The 24242-nt window shown below is 41.3% G+C and overlaps 1 protein-coding gene across 1 annotated transcript in view; it reads right to left on the reverse strand.

The window, feature by feature from the left end:
- Positions 1-380: 380 nt before the first annotated feature.
- The window catches only part of LOC102834024 (chromosome unknown open reading frame, human C3orf67), a 443079-nt gene continuing 419217 nt past the window's right edge, over positions 381-24242 (reverse strand). Inside the window, exons 15-16 of the mRNA XM_006862094.1 lie at positions 17609-17703; positions 381-493 (exon numbers count right to left, since the gene is read on the reverse strand). Coding sequence (XP_006862156.1) covers positions 381-493; positions 17609-17703 — 208 coding nt within the window. The remainder of the gene's footprint in view (positions 494-17608; positions 17704-24242) is intronic.

Below are 24242 nucleotides of genomic sequence, written 5' to 3' on the forward strand. Positions count from 1 at the left end.
TCTGTATATCAAACCATCATTTACAGATTAACACTGCAACAATTTGTATTAACAACTCTTAATTTGTATACATAAGCTTACGTGAAATAAACAAAAATGATATGGAGTGTGAGAACCAATAAATAAGAACCAATTCAAAGTCCTAAAATCTTGTCCTTGTTACTAAATTCCTTCAGTTTCAAGATTCCGCACACTGACTAAAAGAACGCAGCTATTCTTAAAATTGAATGTTATTTATAAAATAAATCAATTTCTCTCAGTTCCTTTTGATTCCATGGATCTGCTCAACACACAAATTGTGATTTCACCTTAACAAAATCTGAATGCTATACTGCTCCAATTGAGGGGGTAGGGGTTGCTCTTTGCCCCGGAAGGAAGGATTATACCAACTCATAGTATTTCCCAGTCTGGGGATCAAAGTAACAGTTCAGACATGGGTCATACAACAGAGTCAGCACTTCCTCGTCCTCTTCCACATTCAGCTCTTCTTCACCTGCAGGGGAGGGGAATCAGAGACATGTTAGCTGTCAGTCTGGCCTGGAATTCCTACAGCTTCAACAGGAGAAGGGCAAGGGGATTTTCTTTCTGGGAGCAGACTATTTACGCTGAAGTGGAGGAGCGCAGTGCAAGCGAAGACATTGACTCTAGCATGTGGTGTAAGAAGGAGAAGACGCATGCCCAAGGTCCAGCTTGAGTACAATTGATAAAAGAAACTATTGAGAACAGGCAGGGAGGAATAACAAGAAAGGAGAGAGAGGGTCAAAGGACTAAAGAGTTTTGCTAATTAGAATGAAGACAACTTGGGCATGATTCAAAACTTAATCATCACATAGTTTTACATTTTCTTATGAGCCTCAGCTGTATGTAATGGTGGTTATGTGCCGTGGAGTCGCTTTTGACTCATAGCGACCCTGTATAGTGTTTTCCGAGGCTGTATATATCTTTACGGGAGCAGAAAGCCTCATCTTTCTCCCGCGGAACAGCTGGTAGTTTCGAATTGCTAACCTTGAGGTTCACAACTCAACTTGTAACCACTATGCTACCAGAGCTGTTCCATGGGCTAAAGATGAGGCTTTCTGTTCCCGTAAAGATTTACAGCCTCCGAAACCCTATGTGGGGTTACTATGAGTTGGAACCAACTCCACAGCACACCACCACAGCTGTATGTACGAAATTTAAAATAACACCAATTAAATGAAATAATAAAGAATTCAAGCCCTCTTCATGTGTCCAAAAATGGCTACTAAGTAAAGATGAATTAAAATAACAAAGTCATTTAGAAATATAAGATAGCTGAAAACATCTAAAGAAAACAGTGTCAGGGGCCTGTAGTTTTATTAGTGAAGGAAGGCCTATCAAATTTGCTGGGAACAGAACCTGGCTTGATGTTTTTTTTGTGTGTGTGTGTGACAGCCGTTTTGATGGCTTAGATTCCCTAGCCTTAAGTCATCATTAAGGTTTGGATGGTTTCCAGCTGGGCATGAAATCATAATTGAAAACAAGATGTTTTCTGAGTACCTTTGATGTGCCCAGCATGGTGCTAAGAAGTGCTTTTTTAAGGGAGTTTAGAGGCCAGGAAATCAAGATCTCTCCATGGCCAGCATGATCAGAATAAGCTCAAGGAGAAGGAGAGTGATTACAACAACACTCCTCTCCATTGTTGTCACTGTTGAGTCAATTCCAACTCAAGTCAGCCACATGTGTGCAGAGTAGAACTGCTCCACAGGGTTTTCAAGGTTGAGCCCTTTCAGAAATAGATCGGCCTGTTTTTCATGTCACTGCTGGGAGGGTTCAAACTGCTAACTTTTTGGCTCATAGTCAAGGGCTTACTCATTTGCACCACCCAGGGGCTCCTGCTCCCTTCATTAGTACAGATTATTAAGGACCACGACCATCAAGGGTTGCAAAATCACCAGGAGTCAGCTTCAGAAGAGCTTTGATGGTGGGTGTGGAACAGGGCTTGGCACATAACAAGGTTTAACAAACACTGAATGTTTATGGAAAGGGTGAATAACGGATGACAATCATGGCTTTATGCCCATGATCCTAAGTGTAATGGCAGGCAATGGTGGTGGTGGGATTCTATTTTACCCAGTCAAAATCAGACTAAGCTTCCACAAGGACTGTCAGGAAAATGATCAACTGGATTAAGTCCAAGGCAGTGGGTCTGGAATATAATTCACAACTGCGGTCCTGACACAATTCTGAAGCCCTGGCTAGAGGCTGATCAGCTACCCTTCTTAAGCAGTTAATTTTACTTCTACTCTCCAACTACTCTCTTTGTCTAGTTCTCACTTTTTTGGACCATTATGCATCTACCCAAATCACCTGGGACAAGGTACTCAACAAGTCAGGACAGTTCCTAATGCTCCAGAGTCTGTAGAGTTAGTCAACAATCCCTAGGCCACCTGCAAACTGAGCTAGCTAACCTCAGCCTTTCTACAGCCCTCTCATAACATTCCTGTCCTCAAGTGCGGCTCCGAGTGGCCCTGCCTCATCTTATGCTTTGAGTATAACACATCTTTAAATGCTTTTGGCCTCACTCTCTTGATTCACATTCAACCTTACCACATTGCAGACATTCCACTCTGTCAAGTTAAAACAGGGTCCAGATGGGGGAGAGAGACTTGAAACTGTACCATAGACATTCTTTGCCCATCCTTCTTCTATCCACCCATTGAACATTTAACACAGTTCTTCTCATGCCAGGTACTGAGCTAGGTGCTGGGGTCATAAATGACCAACAAACAGGCCCTGTCCTCAGGAGACAGTTTTGTAATGGGGGAAGTAGACATGATATCTGAGTGTCTTGTGAATCTAGTACTGTTGTTAAGTATTGTCAAGTCAGTTCTGACTCATGGCGATGCTGTTGGCTGTTGTTAAGTGCCGTCGAATCGATTCCGACCCATAGCGACCCTCTATAGGGTTTTCCAAGGAGCAGCTGGTAAGCTTGAACCACCAACCCTGCAGTTCAAATGACTATGCAATCTGACGCATTAGCCCACAGCAGCACATCAGGAGTGTATTGTTGCTGTTGTTAAGTACCGTGGAGTCCGTTCCAACTCATGGTGACCCTGGACAGGGTTTCCAAGGCTGCAAATCTTTATGGGAGCAGAAAGCCTCATCTTTCTCCTGTGAAACAGCTGGTAGTTTCGAACTTCCGACCCTGAAGTTAGCAGCCCAACTCGCAACCACTACGCTACCAGAGCGCCTGTATAGTATACAGTCCTGTATAGCACTTAAAAAGTACGGTGTAACAGAACTAGCTTCTCATGCAGTAGGTCATCTGACCCTCACAACCTTCGAAATAAGCAGGAGTTATCATGCCCATTTTAAAGCTACGGGAATTAGGGTGTGCAAAGGTAAATAGCTCATCTGAGGCTGCGTGGTGAGTAAGCAGCAGAGTCAGGGATAAGCTTGTTTCCAGATTCTCAGTTTAAGGTTCTTTCTCCCATGTCAGGCTCCCCAGATTTTTGTTCAGAAGTATCACGTGTTCAACTGGAATTAATTTATTACACGAAAGAAGTTCAAACATCAGAAAAAATAACACATTTAAAAAATACCCTGTATTTTAAAAGTCAGCCTTTGAAACAAAAGAAATCTTTTTTTTTTTTTTTTTTAACACCAAACACTATCGGCAAAAACAAGGAAGTTCATGGGCTGAATAAAGGATGGCACATACTCAGGAAGCTCCAAAGGAACTGGGATTCTCAGCCCAAGAAAAGAGTAAATTTGATCAAAGTGACTGAAGCCTTTTGGATTCCAGTCTATGAAGAGGTGATGTGAGACGGAGGCATTAAGAAGATTCTGTGTGGTTCCACGGGATGCAAAGGAATCAGAAGGTGGGAGTTATGGATGGGGAGCACGATTTTGGCTCAGCATAGGAAGAATTTCCTAAGCATTTTACCTGATGAGAAATGAAATGTATGCTTTAGGAAAGGGAAACAGGGACTTGGACAATCATTTGTGTGAAATTTTGTAGCCGATCCTTGCAGTGTCTTTGATGAGCTTCTGTGACTCTTGACCACAGCCTAAACTTTGTTGTAACATGCTACAACACCCATGTTAATAGTGGTGGCTGGCCTGAGGGCCCTGCACAGTTTCAAATTAAGATCAGGAACTCAGAGAAGGCAGGCTGACTTTCCTTTCCTTTCTTCTGTTGTGTTAATGGTGGTCTCTGGGCCCTGCTTCCAGCCACCTTCTTCCTCTAAGTAGGTGAGGATGAGAATGCCTTTAAGTGGTCCTTCATACAGAAAGTGACCCTCTACTCTAGGTTGTGTCTGGACATCAGGCACACTAAAGGAGAGTGTGCATGCCCTTGACTTTCAGATAGTCAATCCACCCTCTCTTTAATATTGGCCTACTTCAGAGATCTGCTAAAAATCAATTTATCAGTAAGTAGGAGTCCCGGTATGACACAGTGGGTGCAAGGTCAGCAGTTCAAGCTCACCAGCTGCTCCTTGGAAATCCTAGAGAGGGTCGCTATGGGTCGCAACTGACTCGATGGCACTTAACAACAACAACATGTGGTGTGTGCCCTCTATGTGACTGAGCTGGACACAGCCACATGTGGATGTGACATGTGCAGAAATAGAAACAGTAACTGAAGATTAAGGAGGAATTAACCAGGAGTTGCTATTTCAGAATGGTAAGAGTGTCCATAGGCCCTAGACTCCAACATACCTGCTCTTTACTTCCTGAATGAGCTTAGATGGGATGCAGGTTATTGTAACCTCATTTATCAAATGGGAACAATAATGCCTGTTTCACAGGGTCTGATGAAAAGGGAAACTGGATATTGGTAATATGCATCTCCTAAACCAAAACCACGACCACTGAGTCAATTTCAATTCATAGCAACCCTGTATAATGTTTCTTTTACAGGAGCAGAAAGCCTCATCTTTCTCACTGGGAATAGCTGGTGGGTTTGAACTGCTGACTTTGTGGCTAACAGAGGAGCAGAGTGTGTATCATAGTTACTCAACAGAAGATAGCTAATATTGAGGACACCACAGCATAGGTAACTTTTTAGGAACTCATAACAGAAATACTGATAAAGCTTAAATTATGAAGAAAAGGCTTCATAGAAGCAGGAGTAAGAGAGTAAATGTGAAATATTTAGACGATGGAAGTCAAATAGAGGTGGGTTCAAATCCCAAATGTATCACTTTGCAGCAGTGAAACACTGGGAAAATACACGTCTCTGAGGAGTTGCAGTTTCCTTATATGCAAAGTAAGGATAATGACAGTATGTGTCTTAGCACCTATAAAGGGTAATGGAGAGAACACTCAGTATATATGTAGTGAGTATTCAATAAATGTTATCATTATCACTGTGGAAAAGAGCACGAGAGGGATAGACTGTGGAGAGACAGAAGGGAAGGAAGACACCATAGGCAACAGGTCCTCATGGGAGAGATCAACAGAGACAAGGGGCCAGGAATGATCGGAGAATGAGGAGTCTGCTCTGTGAGTGGGTGAAGAGGGCTGGCCAATCATGGGAAATGAGGTAGGAGGTATATCATCAGGAGTGGAGTTGGGACTCAATACACTAAGTAACAGGGAGCCAGTGGAGAGTCTTGAGAAAGAACTCAAGGTAGACTAATTTTATAGGTAGACATAGAAGTATATCTGGAATCAAAAAAACCAAGAGAACACTGTCATAATTTAGTTAATATCTATTCTGTTGAAGTTCCAGAATGGAGAGTCCTGACAGGAAGGAACAGTTAAGACATTTATTTTCAAAGAAAAATCACCAGCTCCTGTTGAATGTCCAGAAAAGGATGAGGATAAGTTCAGTCAAAGATTTCAAGGTTTGGCCTGGGTGAGCAGGAGAGTAATGGTGACAATGGGCAGAAATGGGAGGTTGGGAGAAGGGACCACTATCTAACGGGTGGGGAGTGTGGAAATGAGTTCATTTTTGATCAAATCAAGACTATGGTGCAAATGGGATATGAAAATGCCAATACTGGTAAATCAGATGCAGACATACAACTCGAGTTTGAATGGGAAGACAGGATTGCAGAAGAAGCTGGATATGTAATTTCTGCTTCAAGCCAGAAGAACATTCTTAAATATGAGGGTAGAGAGCATGGATGACCACAGAAGTGAGTCTGGGGAATGCCCATAGAATGTGGGGAGAGAAAAGGAGCCATTCAAGAAAACATTATGACTCCAGAGAAATTACTTCTGTGAGTCTAATGCAGTGGTTCCCAATTCAAGTCCCATTAGAGTCACCTGGAGGGAGGGGGAGGACAGGAGCTTCAAAAGGGCCATGCCTGGGCCCTACTCCAGACTAACTGGATCTGTATCTCTTGTTGTTATTGTCAGGTGCCATTGAGTGGAAACTGACTCATAGCAATCCCATGCACAGCAGAACGAAACAATGTTCGATCCTGGGCCAACCTCACTGCCGCCGCCACACTTGATGTCATCAATGATGTCACCTGGCCGATCCATCTTGTTGGAGATCTTCCTCTTTTTCTCTGACCCTCCACCTTACCCAGCATGACATCCTTCTCCAGCATCTGTTCCCTCCTGGCAATATGTCCAAAGTATGAGAGACGAAGTTTAGCCATCTTGGCCTCCAAGGAGCACTCTGGCTGCACTTCTTCCAAAACAGATCTATTGGTTCTTTTGGCAGCCCATGGCACTTTTAGTATTCTCCTCCAATACCACAATTCAAAGGCATCAATTCTTCTACGATCTTCCTTATTCACTGTCCAGCTTTCACATCCATATGAGGTTATTGAAAATACCATGGCTTGGGTCAGGAGCACCTTAGTCCTCAAGGTGACATCTTTGCTCTTCAACACTTTAAAAAAGTTCCTGTGCAGCAGATTTGCCTAATGCAATACGTCGTCTGATCTCTTGACTGTGTTTCCGCGAATGTTGATAGTTGATCCAAGAAGGATGAAGTCCTTGACAACTTCAATCTTTTCTCCATTGATAAGAATGTTGTTTATTGGTCCAGTGGTGAGGATTTTTGTTTTCTTGACATTGAGATGCAATCCATACCGAAGGCTGATTTTTTTATCTTCATCAGTAAATGTTCCAAGTCCTCTTCACTTTCAGCAAGCAAGGTTGTATCATCTGCATATTGCAGGCTGTTAATGAGTCTTCCTCCAATCCTGACGCCACATTTTCCTTCATAGAAGCCAGCTTCTCGTATTATTTGCTCAGCATACAGGTTGAATAAGTATGGTGAAAGAACACAACCCTGTCGCACACCTTTCCCAATTTTAAAACATTCAGCGTTCCCATGTTCTGTTCGAACAACTGCTTCTTGGTCCAGGTACAGATTTCTCAGAAGTACAATTAAGTGTTCTGGAATACTCATACTTCTCAATGTTGTCCATAGCTTGTCATGATCCACACAATTGAAAGCCTTTGCGTAGTCAATAAAGCATAGGTAAACATCCTTCTGGTATTCTCTGCTTTCAGCCAAGATCCATCAGACATCAGCAATGATATCTCTCATTCAACGGCCTCTGCTGAATCCAGCTTGAACCTCTCTGGAAGTTCTGTAGAGGGTGATAAAACCTCCAGAAGGGCTGAGGGCCCTTAGATCCTCATAGGATCTAAGAGCAAATCATAAAATTAGATAATTTCAGAGAGTATGTGAAAACTCATGATATATAGCATATGTTCATTAACACCTTATTCCCTACTCAGAAACTATATGTTTGACCTTTTTACTACCCTCCCCCCACCAAAAAAAAAGTAGATTGGCATCCAGCTAGTTTTATGTAAGGATCTATGGTGAATTCATCTTTAAATGAAAACATTTCTTAGACTCCTATACAGGGTTGTTATGGGTCGGAACCAACTGAATGGCACTTAACAACAACAACAACAATCATGCATTAAAATAAATGATTATTTTCCATCAGGTATAATGGTAAAAAATCTGATCTCACTGAGGCACATGACTGAATCATAGCTATCTTAGGTGTCTGATATTACTATTTCTTATTTTACTTCATCAAGCCGAACTTTGGGGCAAACTCAGACCTAAGGGTTATATTGTATAGAACTCATTAGTGTGTTCTGTACCTCGACTTTCCAAAATGACACATTTTCTTTTAAGTTGCTGCTACTAAATTTGAAAACTCAATACATTTTACAACTAGCCATGAATCGTTCAAGATGAAAATAGCCATTGTAATGGACCATAGTTTTTTTATTACCCAACTGCAAAGGGACTAAGGTAGATTCAATTCATTAGTACAGGTTTTGCTACACAATGCACACAAACTAGAGCAAAAAGTGCAATCTAAATGCATTTGTTCCAAAATATATCTCTGTAAAGCTAGAACTGAACACATTATAGTCACGGGGACTTAGATGGGTTTTGTGGTTTTTAGTACCGGAGCTTTAAATGGATGCATTATAAAACCCCAACAACAATGACATTTGTACAAAAATAGGGTGAGATTATGTATAATTCTATATTGAAATAAGTGCTTTAAACTTGATAAGACATTTTGCTTTCATTGTAACTTAATTTTCAAAGCATCCAACTTACATCATTTTGCCATTGTAATCCTTACGTAATGAAATCACAGTATCATTAAGCAATTACCACTATGATGTCAGGCAATGGGAAATGTTTTGAAAGGTAATTATTGTGCATGGGTATGGGGTGATTTTCAATTATATTCTTGGATAGTGCAGAGTTTGTTTTCCTTCAAAATGCTAAATAGCTCTATTTAAAGCCTGGCTACCGAAACTCTAAAAGGATGAATTAACAAATAAAATCATTTTCTGTTACTAGACCACAAGCATCTGGACACAGTGGTCCAAACTGCATTTTCACTCTTTTCCATATAATAAAGCTAGCTCCAGTGAAATAAAGTCACCTTTCGGATTATGATCTATTTACAAACTTTAAGCCTCATCCACTTTCAAACTGTTGAACAGCAACAGCAGTAACAGAAGAAAAAGCAGCGGTGCCAGACGAAACAGCAATATTGGCTGCCCTCCCCTTGGTTAGACCCGCTCTGGAAAATAACCTCTCCAGTTCACCTTGTGAAAGTCAGTTAATATTAATGCTTAATTATCTATATTTAATGCATTTTAACTGTAGATCATAGAAAACCTGTAAGCGCAGGCTGTCTTCAAGCTTGAAAATAAATGATGTGGGACCAGTTTATCAGATTTAAAAATCCCTGAATCAAGACTCTGTACTTGATTTTCGATTTTCTGATGCTGCCATCTGGAATTTTTTTTTAAAGCAGTTAATGCATTTTTTTCTCTCTTATAGATCTTGAGAACTGATTGACTGTATTTTTATGTGCATACTAATACCCTATTGTTTAAACAATTCCATGGTGAGGGATCACCCCTTGGAACAGTCAGCCACAGGATCGATCAATAAAGATGACATCTTAGATCGGATGCTGCTGAGTACCAGGTGCTTGCAAGCTCGTCTACCACATATCTCACAGTAGGGCAAAATCAACTTGCACAAAACATCTTGGAAAGTCCACTGTGAACTGTTGAATTTTAGGTCTCAGCAAATACATGCCCTCCAATGGGAGAAAGATAAATGGCCAACTATGAAATACAAAAAGATGCCAAGGTACTGTCTTCTATCAGAGATCTAAGCTGTTGTTTGGGAGGCAAATAATGTGTGATGATTATAGCTCTGGTATCATTTGGGAAATAAGCACATCCCACATTTTGTAAAAATCGGTGGTTATTTTTTACCTCTGGTAGCGTAGTGGTTACGAATCGGGCAGTTTGAAACTACCAGCAGCTCCACGGGAGAAAGATGAGGCTTTCTACTCCCGTAAAGATTTACACCCTCGGAAACCTTGTACAGGGTCGCTATGGGTCAGAACCGACTCGACGGCACTTAACAACAACATATATTACCTGGAGTCCCTGGGTGGTACAAATGGTTAACCTGCTTGACCGCTAGCTGAACGGCTAAAGGTTCAATTCACCCAAAAGTGCCTCAGAAGACAGCCTGGTGATCTGCTTCTGAAAAACCACCCACTGAAAACTTCATGCAACAGAGTTTTATTCTGACAAACATGGGGTCACCACAAGTCAGAGGTGACTTGATGGCAACTGGCCTTGGTAGATTTCACTAGTACAATGTCATTTATAGCAACACGGTGAAGGACGTGGAATTATTGGAAGCTCAGCCTTTCCAGGTGGTCTTCGCTTATAAGTGTTCAATGTGTGCTTGATTGAACACGAAGGAAGATTCTTTACCAGGCTGTGGCGCTCTGGAGTCTACAGAGCCCAGTAACCTGAGGGCCTGATTTCAGGGCTGGGTGGTAGGTATGGGAAAGTGCCTCTTAGGTCCCAGTAACACATACAGGGCCAGGACCCCTCTGCGATGCATGTGGAGTGGCCTTGAAATAGGGGAGAGAGCCTCAGACATGACAAATGTGTTCTTTTTTTTTTTTTTTTAAACATATGAACTGGAGAGTTCACTCCCTGTACCCCTCAAATGAAGGCATCTCCTTACACTGCTGAGACAGCAGTGTTCTGCCCTCCAAATCACCTCTCTGTGGAAGCGAAGACACCCCTGAAATCTGAATAAGAGGCAATAATCACCCGCTCCTCAAAGCTTCATCAGAGACCAAAAACTAAGAGGAATAGACTGGGTCTTTGGATTTAAGACTGCCATACTTTGGATCTTTTCATAAGCTCAAAGCTGAGATGAGAGTTCTATGGATCTATGGGGTGTACTAAGAAGATACTGTTATTCAGAAAGTTTTAAGAAAGAGAAGTTCCTAAATTAAAAACAACAACAACAATAAAAACAACAGAAGAAATTTCAGTTGTGAAGTTCTTATCAGAATGTAGTGTAGGGATTAAACTCCCTTGTCAGATAGGCCTGGGTCAGCATCTTGTTCCACACTCTAGGCTGCTGACCCAGGTTAGCTCCTTTGTGCACCTTCAGAATGAGGACAAAACATAACCGATGCCAGGGACGATTGTGAGTAGCAGAAAACTCAGCACACTACTGGGCACAGATTATGTGCTTCACTAATGCTAGCTTCTGGTGTGGTGCTGTGGGTTAATGCGCTGGACTGCAAAGTTGGTTTGAACCACAAGGTCAGCTGTTTCAGCTCACCAGCCACTCCTCGGAAACAGGGTTGCAATGGGTCAGAAATGACTCAACCGCACTCAATTACAGCAAATTATTACTTTGATATCACATCATCAGTATGGCCTTTAGGGGAAAGATCCTTGGGTGGTGCAAACGGTTAAGTGCTGGGCTACTAAGGGAAAGATTAGCAGCTCGAACCCATACCGAGTTGTCTTGGAAGAAAGTCCTTGCTATCTGCTGCTGAAAAGTCACAGTTATGAAAACCCTGTAGAGGGCAGATCTACTCTGAAACACAAGGGGTCTCTTTAAGTCAGAATTGACTTGTCAGAATCAAATCCTTGCATCTTAAATAAATCTTCAAGAAGCAGGGAAGATTCAATGACTAGATCAAATTTTCCTCATTTTTCCCTTCCAATACCTCATTCACTCATCAAATATCCCAGGCACCATGATAGGCACTGGGGTGGCACTAGAGTTGCTAGATGAAGCATGAAGTCTGGTGGGATCACTATGAAAACTGCTTTTAGGCACAGACTACTTAAGTGAATGTGAAATCATGCTGAGGTAGCAGATAGGACGGAGCCAGAGCAGGTGGCCAGGGCCCCCTTTCTCGCTTAGCTGGGAGGAGCTACAGGTTTTCTGTAAATTCATTATAAGCAACTTGGACATTATATCTGTAGAAGGAATATCCTATGTGGCTTTGCCATAAAAAAGTGTAAGAGAATGTTAGTTTTATAAGACACTGGCAACTCTAAAAATCCTTAATATCTTTCTCACTCAAAATCTATGTAGACTGCAGGAAAAATCTACAGGCCTGAAAAGAAGGCCTTATTATTATTCTATTTTGGAGCTGGTAAGCATGAATAATTTAAGGGTCATATCTGCAAAGGAACAAATGTTTACAACAAATGGACAGCTATTTATTGAGCAAAGTAGGGTTCATTTTTAAAAGGTCAGCTTGGTAGTTTTCTTGAGTAAGTTCTGAAAATCTTAACTTTCCACTTTCACATGAGTTCGAGGAAAACACATTTTTAGTGAGTGTGAAGGGCGTGTGTGCTCATGACATCTGGTAGTCCAATGAGTAAATTCTGGCCCAAGAGGGGCTGTGACAAGCTGCCCACTCCTCCACCAGTGAAATGGCATGATGTGCAAGGCTGTGCACTGATTGAAGGCGGCAGGGATACAATTGAGACAGTTTGGTTGAGCAGAAATTGGGGTGTTGAGACAAACTCCTTCTAAATGAAGGAAGGACAGGAATCGAACTCAAGGGCTAGATATAACGCATGTGCTTACTTTTGTATGGCCTGAAACTAGGTTTCTAGAATTATGTTTTGGCCAGGGGGGTCTTCCTTGCTGTTGAAGTGCAGTAATGCCTCCAGCTGCACAAATGCAACCTGGTCTCTTCATCTCTGGCGGAGGTGTAGTGGTTTAGGCACCCTGATTCACCTCTCTCAGCCCCATGGTACCTACACCTCTCTGTAGGTGGTTGTGAGAATCGAGTGGAATAGGATGATGCATATGTAGGGCTGGAATAAAGAAGCCCTGTGACGCCGGTGGTGAAGCACTCAGCTACTAACAAGTCAGTGGTGCGAACCAAACCAATGGGTCCTTGGGAGAAACATGTGGCAGTCTGCTCTAGTGAAGAGCCTGGAAACCCTAGGGGCAGCTCTACTCTGTCCTATAGGATTGCTGTTGAGTGAGAATCAAATCAAAGGCCTGGAATACTAGGAGATTCAGCAGATGTTACTTATTATTATTAGTATCCTACAACTCTGAGGGTGGGCATCTGTTCCAGGAAAGGAGACATCTAGCCCTCTGTATTCAAGTTCTTGTTCTAGTGAAATGGTTTTGTGGAAGAGCACAGATATGCCGGAAGCTCAGGTCCTAATCCTGGTGTGATGCTGCAGGATAATGTGCTGAACTTCAAAGTTGGTTTGAACTACAAGGTCAGCAGTTCAAACTCATCAGCCGTTCCTTGGAAACTCTAAACAGGGTCACTATGAGTCAGAACCAACTCCACAGCTCTTAACAACAGGTCCTACTCTTAGTACCAGCTCTGCTTGGGCATTTGTCATAGCAACTAGAGATGTGCCTTAAAAAAAAAATATATATATATATATATATATATATCATGAATTTAGCCCCTAAGATATTTTAATTACTTCTTCTCTGTAAATCAGGAACTCTCAATAGAAAAATAATTTCTCGATTTCTGGTTTTATGTATATTGTATTTGTGAGTAAGGAGTCCTGGTGGCAGAGTGACTTACCACTTGGCTGTGAATGGAAAGGCCGGTGGTTTGAATCTGCTAGCTACTGCTCAGTAGAAAGATGGGGTGAAGACTACAGCCTTGGAAAACCCAATAGGGGAGTTCTACTCTGACGTATAGGATCGCTGTGAGGTGGAATTGACTGGATGACAGTCGGCAATTTCTGAGTAGGTAATGAATTCACCTGATCCCCAAACCAAAAAGGATAAAAACATTTTCTTGGTCTCTGGAGCAAGATTTACGTTCCAGGTCTGCCACTTATTAGTTTGTGGACCTTGGGCAAGTGACTCAACAATGCTATGTCTTAGTTTCCTCAGCTGTGGAATTATGAGGCTGAGGACTAAATATACCTGACTTAGCACAGTGCCTTGTACATAAACCTAAAAAAGCCAAACCTGGTGCCACTGAGTAAACTCTGACTCACATTTGTTGGTGTTGTTCTTAAGTGTCGTCAAGTTGGTTCTGATTTATAGGGGCCCTGAACAGCATTTTCAAGAAGCAGCTGGTGGGTGTTAACTGCTGACCTTGCAATGGACAGTCCAGTGCTTATCCTACAGTGCCACATCATGACGTTTTTTGCTGTTAGGTGCCATCACGTAAGTTCCAACTCATAGCGACCTTGTTGTATAGGGTTCAGGAGGAGCAGCTGGTGGGTTTGAACTGCCAACCTTATGGCTCAAACTGACTAGTACATTACCCTACAGCGCCACACCAGGACTTCACTCCACAACACAGCAAGTGCTAGATGAAAGGCATTATTATACACCAGATCAACTGCTAACCAAAAGGTCAGTGGTTTGAATCCACCAGCTGCACTGCAGGAGAAAGGTGTGTCCGTCTGCTTCTGTAAAGATGCACAGCCTTGGAAATCCTATGGAGCAGTTCTCTGGGAGTCAGAATTTATTTAGTGGCAGTGAGTTTGGTTCTTTTGGATTTTAGACAACAGAGACCCTGCAAGGGTCCTAGAGTACTCACATCCAGCTCCATGCCCCTTCTGATGATACCAACTACTACTATAGACCAAGATATTTCTTTGACTAACACTTTATCAGAACAGATGGACACATCATCTCAGCATAAGAACAGATTGCACTGTGCATTAACCATTAATGTAACAATTAGCCAAATAGGAAATATGAGTTTCTGATGGCATTACTTAGCTACAAATTATCCATGCATATCAGCAAAGGGGAAGGTGAGAAAATCACAGCTGATAAAAATGTTGGTTGTCAGGCAGAAGGGATGCCAGATCTAGCTGACAGTGGCCAGAACATTTCTACAGTTCTTTGAAACTAATTAGTTAATTTGCTCTCGATGTAAGTTCTGTTTACCTTCAGCATAACAAAACTCCAGCTGTCACAGCTAGGCTTTGCAATGGTGACTTTAAGTCATTTTCTCAGCCACTTATCTCTGCAATATATCTTGGGTGCCTTTGCTCAAGGACCACACTCTTGGTTCTTGTGGCTAATTTAGGACACTTAAGATAACTTATTATTTGTTTCCTCACAGCAAGGTCTCCTCCTGACAGCCAAGATTCTATTTTTCTGTCATAAGTAATTATGAATGTACACCTCTAAAAGGATTCCTAATTTGAGAGGCAGAATCTATTTGAGACAGTAAATCACAGTGACATCTCCATCCCTTGGGTGGCCAAAATATACAACTCAGATGTATGAGTTCTCACTCTGAGTCCTCCAGAGTTGAGGAAAAAACAGGAGGCTCCAATCTCTCCCTGTGGCAGTTAGAAAAAACAATTGGCACCTCCGTTAGAGAAATTTATATTCATTTCAGTTTCATTTTTGTTTCATTTTTTAACTTCAGATACAGTGCTACCATCTTGAAGATGCAACCCAGGAAATGGTCTCAGTGAGTCCCCCTGCGAATCTACTTGTCACTGCAATCATGCATTTAGATTGTCCTGCACCCTCTCTCTGTCTCAGCCCCTCTGTTTTCACCAAAGACTCTGGTACTTCCCTCCGGTCTATACTCCTGGCCACCGCGGACCTTGCTCGCAACCAGAAATGGTTCAGCTTTATGGCACTTGCCAACAAAGGAACCCAGGCAAATTTTCACTTCTGAACTAATAATGTTCTACATTAATAATAGGTATCGGACATGAATATTGGGAATTATGATGACAGAAAGCTTGTAAACTGGCCTTCAGTCTAAAACTGATTGGATTTGCTAAAATGGGAGTTAGAATTTGCTCAGGGAAATAGGCTTCTTGTTAAGAATTTGTAGAGTATGGGTCCTTAAGTGGAATCCTCAGCCCCACTCAGAACCTTCTGAGGTTGGACATTTCCACTTTAAAAGACATGTAGACCTACCTACACAAAACTGCTGGGAGAATAGACCTTTCTTATTAAAAGAAAGACCTGTAAGAAAAAAGTGGATGGTTTGCCTGTTTTCATATCAAGCAAGTTGTTTGCTTTGGAGGCATCAAGGAAAGAAAAGTCAGCCCATCAAGGAAAATCCCCTTCTAGGGCTGCAACTCAAAGGGAACCCATGCGCAATATAGTATGCTCGCTGGTGATCACCTGGTCTACTTGTGAGCGGAAGTGAGAGAAATGCAGCAATAAAGACATGGGCTGAGTTTAGACATGTTCCACTGACACTGATTGGCCTTGAGATGAGAGAGAAGGGCAGGCTGGTTTAGGGAAATGTGTGAACTCTTGAGTCCACGGACACTGACCTAGCCCCTGGGAGCTAGGGCTGACAGTGAAGTGGCCAGATGGTCTGAAGTGTAGAGAGGTGCACAGAAAGTCCCAAACTTGCAGCGAGTACCCATTTCACCTAGCTTGGATGGCTAGTTGACCATTAGTCCAAACAAGTAAGATAAAGATGTTTGGTAAACGAGAACAATTGTAAACTGTTACAATATAACAAACCAGACTTTTGCCTATGAATGCAGTGACTCAAAATTCCAACTAGAATGGAAGGTTTCATCATATCAAGGAACACCATAGTTTCTTCAAACTAGTAGGTAGATAGGGATGAGAAATTTAGACACTGGCTATCAAAAATGGGGGTGGCTACACAAGCATGAAGTGCCTGGTTTACAAGCTCTCATGAGTAAACTCAGTTGCAGAATTATAAGGGTAAGGCAGAATCCCCACTAAATAGTTTCCCTTTTTCCCAGATGAATCTGGTGAAAGGGGATAGAAATGATGGTGATAGGATTTTATGACTCAATTGTGAATAACTGTTAACAAGATTACTTTCAATGGTCATGACTGTAATTGTAGAAGGTGTTAATTAAAAGGAGGGAGAAGGGCATCTTTCATTTCAGGAAAAGATAATCCCAGGACCATTAAGAAGGAAGAGCACGAGTGGAGTGTGAGATCCCTAACTAGAAAAGTGACAACAGAGATGATGGCTGTGTGCCTGTGGACAGGAGGCTGGCAGGCAAAATGTGCCCTTTGACATTTAAATATATATATGATTTTTTTGTTTTGTTAAGTGTACATCAAATATTTTAATCTTATTCGTTTACGAAATACAAGCTGGAGAGAGCCTCAGGGAGGAAGGGAAAAAACTGTTGTTGCAGGGAGAGGATTGAATCTCTGAGATGAAACAAAGTGTATGGCTTGCTGAATGTAGAGAAGATGGTCTTGTCTGTAAACTTTCATCCAATTCACATTAAATGTTAAAAAAAATCATGGCTATCCTAGCTATGTGACAGCCCATGTTTTTAAGAAAACATGCATCTTAGTGATGTTGGAGTATTTATTTGATAATAACATAAACAGCTAGTAGTTGGTAGGCACCATTTTATGCAATTCACAATACCAGCTCTTTGAATCCTCAGGGGAAACTTTTAGGTTAGTCTGGTCTATCATTAGTCTGGTTTTATAGATGTGGTAGCCAAAATTCCTAAAGGTGACACAGCTAAGAACTGGCAGAACCAGAACTCAGAATAAAGCCTATTTGACATCAAAGCCATGTTCTTATACTCTAAACTGTGAGGGGACTTCAAAAATTTGTGGAAAAATTTCATTATCTTTTAATTCCATTTCCCCCCACCAAGAACTTTTTGAAGCCCACTCATATTTTGCCCTGGGATTAAGTTTTAGAAGAACATGGGCATTTTCTCTATTATAATTCTTTTACTTGCAAAATAAGCAAAACTCTAGAAAAATGTGGCATAGGTTGATTCATTTGGGGTGTCTAAACTAATAAAAACAGTGGCATCTCAAAAGGGACTGATTTTCTCTATTTATAGCCAATTGTTTTAATTTTTTTAGGCATAGCATTTTTCATATTCCTACCTTGAACACTCAAACTTTCTGAAGAATCTGGATGCTGCTCGGTTGGCTGCTGACTGGGAGGAACAATTGGTGGGCTGAACATATTTAACCAGTCCCTAAAAAGGAAAGAAAGGTGAATAAGCAACACATCTGAAATTCGATATAAAGATTTACTTCTGCCCTGGATTTTTAATTCCCTGGGGATTCCACACACAAACATTTTTTCCTCTTTCACATTTCAGAAAGACAGTCTGTCCAGATGTTAATACAGGCAGTCCCCAGTGGGTTTTGTTCCAACGACTGTGACATATTGGTTCTGACGTTTTTGAATACCTTTTCTTTTTTTGCTTTGCATTATTTTGCCTTTTATTATCAGTATGTATATAAATCTGGCTTTCTGGTATGACGTTGTAAGAGAAGCACTGGACTGTTAACCATAAAGTTGGTGGTTTAAACCCACCAGTTGCTCCTTGGGTAGCTATGAGTTGGAACCGACCTGATGGCACTTAACAACAACATTTATAAATCTGATCTTTATTTGTCTTTGGGGGCTGGAAACATTACATTTGTCTTTGGGGGCTGGAAACTTACAGCTACTATGACATCAGGAAACTACGTGCTGTAACATTGTTTTGTCTGTAGTACATGTTACTAATGATAAGACACACACACACACAAACCAGGATGGTCCTAAGCAACAATGATTCATGCATGGTAACTCAAACATGTCATAAGTTGGGGGCTACCTGTATTCAGTTTTATAAACTGGTTTCTGTGGAGTTAGTCATTCACTTAACTAACTTGTTCAATAAATGTGTCATTTACATGATGAAGATAACTCTTAAAAGTTTATTATTGTTGCTACTGAATTATAGCATTGTTATTCTCACCCAAGAAAGACAATTAGTACAGTTGTTGTTGTAGTAGGTATGTGCCATCAAGTTGGTTCCAACCCATAGCGACCCTGTATAGGGTTTCCGAGGAGCAGCTGGTGAGCTTGAACCGCCAACCTTGCAGTTCAAACGGCCTTAGCAGAGAAAAAACAGCACAGACAAAGCTCCTTATGACTTTTTGGTAAGAAAGCCTGGCAAAGTGACATGGCTGTTGTTATGGTTGACAGCTTTCTGCATGAGGGCACAAAGCGGAAGGTAGTTTTGGAGCTGCTGTGGAATCAAGTGCAATGACAGAGTCACTGTGCCTTAACTCAGGGCTTCAGAGCAGTGGAGGACAAAGGGAGGGAGAGTAAGGGAAGTCTGGTTCTCGAGTGACTCACTGATACGAGTTTTAGCAAAACCATTCCCGAAAACATCTCTTAATTTCTCTGTCCATCTGTCTTTAACTTCCAACCTTATTTCCCAACCTCTTTACTTCTCTTCTTCATTCTTTCCAAACTCCCTGTTCCCTTGTTGTTGTTAAATGCCATCAAATCAGTTCCAACTCATAGTGACCCTGTATAGGGTTTCCAGGGAGCAGCTGGTGGGTTTGAACTGCTGACCTTGTGGTTCACAGTCCAGTGCTGATTCTAGTGCTACCTGGGTGAGTACAATTGAAGAGAGCGAGTGTCAGAGGGCATGAGTCACAGTGCCTTCTTCCTTAAGCCCTTCTGAATGTCTTCATTGGAAAGGAGATGGTAAGTGAATGTGAAGGATTTTCCATCATGAATTCTATTTATGGCATGGATATAATCACCCTGTATCATTTATAATTCTTCACAACAGGAGTGTATCCTCCTCACTCACTTTTCTCTATTTCCTTCTGGCTTTCCTATAGTGGGAGAAGTCTCAACCAGAACAAAAACCACTGGCTCTCTAGGCCAACTGTAGCTCCACATTTCAATGTAAGACTATGGCCAAGTCACTAAACATCACTCAAGCTGCATTTTAAAAAGGAGATAATAACAGTATGTCAGGTGAAAAACATTTGGTATGGATCTGGATAGAGTTAACATTCAAGTCTTCATGTGGCGTTGTAGGATGAACACCTGAAAGCAAGGTTGGACGTTCAAATTTACCAGCCGCTCCTCAAAATCCCTACCCAGGGTTCCTACGAGTCTGAACTGATTCAACGGCACTAACAACGATAAGTAAGTGTCAGTTACAATCACCACCATATTTATTATTAATGAAGACCAAGGTGTGGTCTTTCCTACGATGATAAAACAAGATAGGATTTGGCCTTGTTTACATTTAACCAGTAAAGGGTGGTGTGGTGCTTTGAATTTACTTGATATGGCTTTTCTATCCAATGACTTTTAATTCCCACCAAGTGATAAGGAGGCACCATACAAATAAGGTATATAGTACTTTCAGGCTGGGAATTACAATCAATCTGTGATAGGATAATATCCATGTGCCTACAGGGAAGACCAATTAATACCACTAATATTCAAATTTACACATGAACCACTAACACTAGTGAGAATGAAACAGAAAAATTCTACCGACTTCTTCAGTCTCAAATTGACCCAACATGCAATCAAGATGTATTAATCATTATGGGTGATTGAATGCAAAGGATGGGAGAAAACAAAGAGGATCAGTAGTTGGAAAATATGGCCTTGGTGATGGAAATGATGCTGGAGAACACATGATAGAATTCTGCAAGACCAATGATTTGTTCATTTCAAATTACCTTTTTTAAACAGCATAAAAGATGACTATCCCCATGGATCTCACTAGATGGAATACACAGAAATCAAATTGATTACATCTGTACAAACAGACGGTGTGTAAAGCTCAATATCATCTGCCAAAACAAGGCCAGGGGCAGACTGTGGAAGAGACAATCAATTGCTCATATGTATATTCAGACTGAATCTGATGAAAATGAAAACAAGTCCACGAGAGCTAAAATATGACTTTGAATATCACACCTGAATATAGAGATCACCTGAAGAACAGATTTGATACATTAGACACGAAAGACTGAAGGCTAGAAGAGTTGTGGGATGGCATCAAGAACATCATACAGGAATAAAGTGAAAAGTCTTTAAGAAGACAAGAAAGCAGGAAAAGATCAAAATGGATGTTAGAAGAGACTCTGAAATTTGCTCTTCAGTGTAGAGAAGCTAAAGCAAATGGAATAAAAGAGGAAGTACAAGAGATGAACAGAACACTTCAAAGGTCAGCTTAAGAAGACAAAGTTAAATATTACAACGAAATGTGCGAAGACCTGGAGTTAGAAAGCCAAAAGGGAAGAACACACTTAGCATTTCTTAAGCTGAAGGAACTGAAGGAAAAATTCAATCCTTGACTTGTGTTATTGAAGGATTCTCTGGGCAAATTATTGAATGATGCAGAAAGCATCAAAAGAAGATGGAAGGAATACACAGTCACTGTACCAAAATGAAATAATTGATATTGAACCATTTTAAGAGGTAGCATATGATTCTGAGGGCAGAAGTCCAAGGCGCATTGAAGAAATTGGCAAAGAACAAGGCAGTGGGAATTGATGGAATAAAAATTGAAATCTTTCAACAATGTGAGGCAGCACTGGAGGCACTCATCTATGACAAGAGATTTGAAAGTCAACTATCTGGCCAACTGACTGGAAGAGATCTGTTATTTGTGCCCATTCCAAAGAGAGGTGACCCAACAGAACACGGAAATCACTGGACAATATCATTGGTATTCCATGCGAGTAAAGTTTTACTAAAGGTAATACAGAAACAGCTGCAACCATTCATTGACAGAGAATTTCCAGAGATTCAAACTAGATTCAGAAGAGGACGTGAAATGAGGGATATCATTGCTGACGTCAGATGGATCTTGGCTGAAAGCAAAGAATACCAGAAAGATGTTTACCTGTGCTTTATGCAAAGGCTTTTGATTGTGTGGATCCCGACAAACTATGGACAACATTGTCAAGTATGAGTAGTATGGAACACTTAATTGTGCTCATAAAGCATGTGTACATGGACCAAGATGTAGTTCAAACAGAATATGGGAACACCAAATAGTTTACAATTAGGAAAGGTGTGTGCCAGGGTTGTATTCTTTCACCACACTTATTCAATCTGTATGCCGAACAAATAATCTGAGAAGCTGGGTTATATGAAGAAAAATGTGGCATGAGGATTGGAGGAAGACTCATTAATAACCTGTGATATGCAGATGATACAACCTTGCTTGCTGAAAATGAAGAGGACTTAAAATAATTACTGATGAAGATAAAGATCACAGCCTTCAGTATGGGTTGTATCTCAATGTACAGAAAACACAAATCCTCACCATTGGACCAATAAACAATATTCTTATTAATGAAGAAAAGATTGACATTGTCAAAGACTTCATTTTTCTTGGATCAACCATCAACACTCATGGAAGCAGCAGTCAAGAACTCAAACAATGTATTGCATTAGGCAAATCTGCTGCACAAAACCTTTTTAAAGTGTTGAAGAGCAAAGATGTCAGTTTGAGGACTACGGTGCACCTGACCCAAGCCATGATGTTTTGAATAACCTCATATGCATGCGAAAGTTGGACTGTGAATAAGGAAGATCATAGAAGAATTGGTGCATTTGAGTTATGGTGTTGGAGGAGCATACTGAAAGCACCACAGGCTGCCAAAAGAACAAACAGCTCTGTGCTGGAAGAAGTGCAGCCAGAGTACTCCTTGGAGGCCAGGATGGCCAAACTTGGTCTCTTATACTTCAGACATATTGTCAGGAGGGGTCAGTCACTGGAGAAGAATTATCATGTTTGGTAAGGTGGAGGGTCAGAAAAAAAGAAGACCCCAAGCGAGATGGATTGGCACAGTGTCAGCATCAATGGGCTCAAGTGTGACAACAATTGTGAGGTTGGCCCAGGTTTGGGCAGTGTTTGATCTGTTTTGCATAGGGTCACTATGAGTTGGTACTGACTTGTTGGCACCTAAGAACAACAAAAAGGCTGGAATTGGTTAGTTTTGCCCTCCAGCTAAGTTTAAAAGGAGCCATCTCAGAAGCAGGAAGGAAGATCCCAGGACCATGAAGAAGGAAGACCATGAGTGACATGTGAGAACTCTACCTAGAGAAACAGAGACTGTAGAGGCAACAGCAAGAAGTGATAACAAGTGGTAGCAGCAGACGTGGTGTAATGAAAAGACAGAGTAGCTTCAGGTTCTAGGCCTTTGGATTATGTAAAAGTGAGCGCCTACTCCCAGGAGACTGCTTTACAGTATGTGCCCTTTGGGCATTCACTGACTAAGAGACCATTTTAACACGGCTTGAGCAGGGCAGTGGCCAAGGAACCACTGAGAGGCTGAGAGGCTGAAAACAAGAATGAGGCATGCCTGCAGTATGGCAGACACGAGGTGTTCCTGATTGGAGGAGAATTGCTGTGTTCTGAGTTGGTTTGGATCCTGAATTGTACCCTGTTCACTTTCCTAATAAACCCTATAATCTTGAGTATTGTTATGAGTTCTGTGTGGCCATTACAATGGATGATCAAACCCAGATAGGAAGCAGAGGGTGCTGTGAGAGGGATGGTTAGTGTCAGAATGGGGTAAAGAAGGTTGTAAGGTGCAGGCATGTCTGACCTCTGCTTCATAAATCAGTCTGGGGCTGATTTTGAGTTTGATTTTCTTTCCCCCTTATTAAGCCAGGGGAAGTCAGACATGGATCCACCGTGGTCCTTGCAGATGATGTAAGGATTAAAAGTCTAGACAGAAGTTTTCCCTGGAAGTCATTCATTCTTCCAGTTTAAAAAAATATCTTATTACAAATGTCACCCACTTCCTTTTTGTCAGATTTAAACATACATTCTGTCCCTGCTCACCTTAGTTACCACTCAATCATGCCTGGTGAGAAGCCAGGTGAGTGCACAGTGTAAATCAATTTCATAATAACACATTCGTAAGGGATTTGTCACAGACTTCCAAGCTAATGGGCACTTTCTGATAAGCACCTTTTATTTAGTCCATTTAATTATAGCAATACCCCCAAATTCCTACATTACAGAAAATGACAACACCACATACAATTGACCAGTGCAGCAAGCTCATCACTCCTGAAGAATGATAGAGCAAGGCTGAAGAGGAGAAATCTGAGTGGAGTGCTATGAATAGGATGGCATTCCCCAAGTACAAATCTGAAACTACACAATGGCGGCAGTGACTCCTACTCGCAATCCAAGGACACAGAAAATGTTGGTGAGGGTTCTTGGCGACTGTTGTGAAAGACAAGGCATTTACTTCTTAAATGTCAATTAATGTTTTTCTTTTGTACAGCAGCTATGGAAAGAACAAGTCTCTTCTTTTTATAGTTCTTTTTGAAAAAAACAAAACAGATTTTTTAGATTTATAGAAAACTTGTATGAAGAGTACAAAGAGTTCCTGTATGTTCTTTACCTAAAACCAAAAAATCAAACTCACTTCCACTGTGTTGATTTCTATCTCACATAGGGATTTGAGAACAGACAGCCTCATGTGCTTCCTGTGGAGTAAGAGGTGGTTTGAACCACCAAACCATTTGGTTAGCAGCCCATTGCCTATCCCACATGGCCACAGATGGATGAGCTGGTTAACACACAGCAATGGACCAGATTTAGTGCTTGCTCCAGAGTTTGCCGCATCCTGCCAATAAATCAATCACAGGATTTGGCAAACAATGTATCATGGGCCAAGTCTGTGGATTGACTAGCTCAGCCGTGTATTTCCTTGAAGGAATTCCTTTGCA

Source organism: Chrysochloris asiatica, unplaced genomic scaffold, assembly GCF_000296735.1.
Source record: "Chrysochloris asiatica unplaced genomic scaffold, ChrAsi1.0 scaffold00046, whole genome shotgun sequence".
Classification (NCBI taxonomy): Eukaryota; Metazoa; Chordata; class Mammalia; order Afrosoricida; family Chrysochloridae; genus Chrysochloris; species Chrysochloris asiatica.